Here is a 5,549-nt window from a genome sequence, read left to right as displayed (position 1 = left end):
TTCCTGCTTGTGATCTTCTGGTCTTCCCTCACAGAATAGTTGACTACAAATTAAAAATGTTGTAAAAGCCATACCTGCAACTGTACCTATAACTAGCAGCAAAGGGCATTCCTGCAGAGGCTCTGTGCTGTCCTATCCTGTCCATTCATTAATTGGCTGCATATGATCTTCACATTTCCTCTGTGGAGGGCAAAACAATCCTACCGGACAACTTCCTTTAAATTCAAAGAAGCAAACGGATGCAAGCATTTTTAAACATTTTATTGTCACGATTGTTAACAAAACACTTTCAAAACATCTGTACATTTCAAACTATTCTGAACTGCAATACCCATTATATAAATGTACGTGTATAGATGCCCTGATGTCTCTGTACAAAGATGTACAATATGTACAGTAACACTAAATGCAAGCTGTGCGAGGCAATGTCTAGGCTATAGCTTCATGCCACTGGTTAAAACAAGGCAGAGAACCACAGCTTCAATCAGTTCCTTGTGTGTAAATAAATAAATGCAGGTATGTATGATTATTTGAAAGGAGCAATTAGATTTGCAAGCTCAGTTCAGCTAGAACACATGCAGCTGACTGGAAAAAAATACAGCAGTACTCTTGTGAACTCTTTCCACTTCATCACTTTGTTCATTTGAAACATCTTTTCAGGACTCAGCTGCTGCTGTGTGCTTGAGCTGAGGTGGTGGCAGGAGCTCGAAACTTTGGAAGATATAAACCAAATTTATTTTCTATACCAGCAAACGTAGCTGTAGCAAGTCTGTATCCTCCTATATGTGCAGGATTAACAGGAGGAAGATCTGAAATTCGTGTTTTTGGGGTAGATTCTGATCCAGTGGGTTTCCTGTTTGAACAAAGGGAAAAGGTCACTTTGTTACTAGATTTCATAAGAAAGGACTTTAAATAGACTTATTCAGGCTTAAATACTTAAGTCTTTTGTCTGAATATGGAAGACTGTTAAAGCTGGCCTTAATTAATTGACTCCTATGGTGAAGTGAATGAGATCAGACCACTACTTAATTTTAAATAAAACCCAAAACTGAAGTTACATTTTTACTAATAATTTTTTAAAATTCTTTTTGATTCCAGTGTCTTGAGGAAAATGGACAAAATTGTCTTGCTGCCATGGAAATACAAATTAGTGTACTGAAATAAATACGAAATGGCTCTTCATCTCCTCTTCTGTTTAGAAGTGGCATGCAAGTTTTCCCTCAATTATATAAGCATGGGGGATTTTTTTTGCATCCTACAATCTAAGTACAGGTGCTCAAAGTCAGTAAGTTTTAATGGCTCCTATGCATGAAAAAGTTTGGGGTTTTTCTTTAAATTTAGCAGTTGTTTTGTTCAAGCTAAATAGCAAATACTTGACTTACAGGCCTCCAAAATCAACATATAACCATCTCTGCAGAAGTTCGTAAGTGACCAAAGTAACACCAAACTGGGGTGAAGATCTGAACACACGAGCTGTTAAATATTAAAAATCACAGTGTTAAATAAAACAGTTCCTCAGGAGAGAAGCTAAACATTTTTAACAAGGTGCTAGGTTTTTCACCATCAGACCTTGTAATCTGATTTCAGTCCTTAACAAAGCAAGTCCTAATTTGCAGATTTGGGGTCAGCCTTAATTTTTTTTCTCACCTCCAGCTCCCTTCCACAAAGCTGAAGGGCCTTCTTCCTTTAGAATCTTTCTGAAGCAGTCAATAACTCCACTGTATGTTGTCTGACCAGCTCGAGCTGCCACTTGCAGTCTTGTCTTGATGACATCAGCAGGGGTTACCAAAGAAGCAGCAGGCACACCTTTTAGAAGAAAACCACATTTAATTTGCACAAAGGATCTTGTAAAAGATAAAACACTTACAACTGAAAAATACAAGTGCAAACTTTCATATTTTTTACAAGGGCTACACATTACAAAAAAATACAGGTTCTTACTCTTAATGCTCATAAAACTGTCGTGCATGAGATAATAATTTGTCTTCTAAATTTAAAGGCTGAAACTGGTAGTAAAGGAAATAAACTATCAAAATCCATTCTCAGCATCTTCTAGTGGTCTGGCTGTAGTAGTAGTTTGAATCAAGACAGAATTGGCTATACATGTAATATATAAAAATTAGTTGTGTAAATTTACTGTATATGTTAATACTCTACAACATATTTTGCAGATTACATAGATGATTGATTTGGCAATTTAATCCTATGCATCCATCTGTTAAAGGTGTTGATGAGAAAAACTACTGCTTAAAACCCCTATTTTACAGAAATGTGTCTAAACAGCTGTTTGGACTGTTCTATAGGAGAATAGATGCTGCTTACTTCAGTAGGCAAGCCATAAAAAGACTGAGGACAATGAAGGTGTTTTACAAGTCTGCTTAGTACCAACAGCGTGATATTAGCCAACAGTGATGGAAGAACAAATCTTCACTTCCAAGGCACCACTCTCGGCTTTCTAGTCAAAGGAAAGGAGAAAGTTTTCAGAAATGTACTCCACAGTATGTAACTGTGTTATCTGAGATATTTCTGAATACTTCTGAATTCCCCTAATACTTCTAATACTTCTTCATCCCCCTAAAAAGAGGAACCATCTTCTGATTTAAAATCATTAAATTAATTTTGACTTCTGGTAAACTTTTACAGTTGGTTAATATTGAATTAAAATGTTAACAAGTCACTGACTGCATAGGTGATGATAAACTCTGAAGAGTCACTGACCAATTCAAGAGGTTTTAAAGGAAAACAGAAGCACTGCAGTTAATCCTGCAAGCATACACTGACAGCAATCATATGCAGACTTTCCTTACAAGCAGATCCCTTCAAGACTGTCTTCTTGCCTGCTGCTCTATAACTGAGATTGAGTGAGCAAATGAGAATGTGAAATTTGCAATTCAGAGACAGATTCCTGTACATGCTATAAAAGTAGGCCTATGAGATTGACATACATTTTTAATAGGGTTCATCCCTTAGTATGAGCAACACAGAAACACTAATGAAACAACAAAGTTTGAAGTTTGTAGTCTCAAAAGTCTTATAGGAGATGCAAGTTAACAATATATATGGGTATTGTATGAGTATAAAAAGCTAAATAATTTTCCATTTCTGGAAGCTCTCCAATACTAAAGAATGAACAAATTCTTTTAGATGTTTCAAACAGATCTAACAAATCTGTTAGATGTTTCCTAGGTGGTCTCCCTTCCCTCTGGCATGAGGAACACACCAACTGGCACAGAGAAGGTGCAGCCAAGCTAGGTGTCAAGTCCAATGTGGGAAACTGATACTCACAGACACTCACAATTGATGTATATATATCTATATAGTGATTCCTTACAATTGTAACAAGTAGCAAAGGGTCTTTCTCAGCCCAGTGGTGTTTCGGAACTACAGATTCTGACACTGAATCATTCACAGTTGTGAGGCTCTGCGCAGATACCTGGTTTTCATCTGCTGAGCTCATCCCTGACAGTGCAGAATCTGGCCATCTCTATCTGCATGTTTAAATATTCACCACTACAGTTCCTACATCTAATATTTTTATACCCCTTGCCTTTAGTGAAAACAACTTTTTATGACAGCCACATATTGTCTTTATACTAAACTTGTATGAGATGCTGTAAAATATCTTAAAATTTCAGAGTATGGTACTTCAGCTTCTTCATAAACTAATGCCCTATTTTTCAGCAATTACATTTGAACAAAGTTTCTTTTCAATTATTCCAGAATCCAAACCTGGGTAAGTCATTTTCTTCTTAGCTCTTATGATATCTCATTTTATGTTCATCAAAGATTCAAATTAGCCTTCAACTCTGAGAGCTCAGTAACAACTAAAACCCCATTGAGACAGACAGATCAAATTTGACTACAAGTTGCTGAGCTGCATTACGCTGTTTATCCACATTATGCAAATGTAATTAGCTCTCATCAAAATTACATTGCCTCCCACTAAGGATAACAGTGATCAAATTTAGATTAAATCAGATACAATGGTACAGTACCCTTCCTTTATACGGGGCTACTGAATGAATATTAAATATTACACACTAAAAGAAAAAAAATTACTTTTAGGAAACATTCTGCAAAATTACCTGCAATGGCTCCAGCTGCAAGGAGATTAAGCCCTCCCACATGGCCACTTTCATCAGCAAACATCAGTTTACTATGAGCATAAACCGGAAAGTAGATTGCAGAAAAGGGAATGTCTCTGAGGAAACACGCTTTGGCACCCTGACACAGAGCAAAGAGACAGAATGCAAATAAATTCTGTAAAGAAGACTAAAATTGATATCCAGCAAGCAGCCTGAGCCCTGAAAGTACAAACTCACTCGATCTACCACATAAATAACACAGAAAATAAATGTCTTAGATGATACAGGGAACTTGAAAATAAGAATAAAGCATATCTAAACTAAGTGTCTGGAATGAGGAAGATTCGAGGTTCATGTATAATTTTGCTAAGTTATACATGACATCAATCCTGACATCAGTACTTAGGATAAATACTTTTTACACACTATGTGTCCAAAGGCAATGAAAGGAGTGACAAAGATCAGCCCTTATGTCTTTCTGACAACCAGGGGAGCAGCAAGATAAGTCCCTGCCAGCCTTTCTTCCACCAAACACAAAGGCACTACTAAAATACCAGTGAGCGCTGTAAGACCTCACACTGATCATCATCTGTTTGACAGATGATGCAAAAAAGAAAGAAGCTGCACTGGAAGATTAGCTAAAAGAGAAAAAATGCTGTAAATTGGGTGCAGTTTAATCAGGAAACACAACAGTCACGAATCTCTTCTACCAAATTCAAAACAAAAGCTTCAGCTCTAAAAGCAAATGTGCACATTTTTATAGTATTATTGCAGGTCTATGGGCAAATCACATAAAGCAATGTTTTGTAAGTGCACAGCTAATATAACAGCTAAATTTACGTATTACCCCTTGCACTGGCAGAAGATACAGGAAGAAACACTCTTCCTTGTTTAAGGAAACTAATAGCTTCTGCTCCATTACACCTGATCTGTAATGATGGCAGTAAGTATACCTGCAGGGAAGGAATCTGTTGACTGGCATTCTGCTGAAGTACCATACAGAACAGGCTTTTTTTCACTGGAATTTACTGACAAATCCCACCACTTAACTTCTTAAAAATCTGAATCCTTCTAAACTTCACTACTGTTTTGCTGCCATCAATTTATTAAGACAAAGAGAATATCCTGCTGCAAAGATAACAATAGATACACAGAGATTCAAAATAAATAAAAGAAAAACGCACAGGGAAAGCTAAAGAAACTTTTCACAAAACCCCACCAAATGAAATGAGCAGTGCCAGAAGCCAGCAGGTCTGCAATACAGGACTCCCTGTAGCTTGGCATAAAAGCCCAAAGGATAGAATGGGGGAGTATTTTTTTGTATCCCACTGCCATTAATATAGAAGTGAGTTTTCTTCAGTTTTCCACTGTGGGGCTGCCCTGCAGGAACAGATTGGTTTTAAATTCAAAAGATGTCTTTGTCTTTAACAGTTTTTGTTTCAACAATACAGAAGTTTAGCATAA

At 36.8% G+C, this 5,549-nt stretch overlaps 1 protein-coding gene across 2 annotated transcripts in view; it reads right to left on the bottom strand.

The window, feature by feature from the left end:
• Positions 1-555: 555 nt before the first annotated feature.
• Positions 556-5,549, bottom strand: part of SLC25A12 (solute carrier family 25 member 12) — a 45,867-nt gene continuing 40,873 nt past the window's right edge. Inside the window, exons 15-18 of one of the 2 annotated variants that reach the window (XM_015634439.3) lie at positions 4,086-4,224; positions 1,648-1,806; positions 1,383-1,473; positions 556-853 (exon numbers count right to left, since the gene is read on the bottom strand). In XM_015634439.3, the coding sequence (XP_015489925.1) occupies positions 664-853; positions 1,383-1,473; positions 1,648-1,806; positions 4,086-4,224 (579 nt within the window). In that variant the 3' untranslated portion in view covers positions 556-663. Of the gene's footprint in view, positions 854-1,382; positions 1,474-1,647; positions 1,807-2,322; positions 2,456-4,085; positions 4,225-5,549 lie in introns of those variants that run through there. The other variant, XR_001522744.3, reaches the window with a different exon arrangement.

The sequence above is a fragment of the Parus major genome, chromosome 7, assembly GCF_001522545.3.
Source record: "Parus major isolate Abel chromosome 7, Parus_major1.1, whole genome shotgun sequence".
Taxonomy (NCBI): Eukaryota; Metazoa; Chordata; class Aves; order Passeriformes; family Paridae; genus Parus; species Parus major.
Note: the sequence above shows the minus strand (reverse complement) of the source record. Positions and strands in the feature narration are given on the sequence as shown.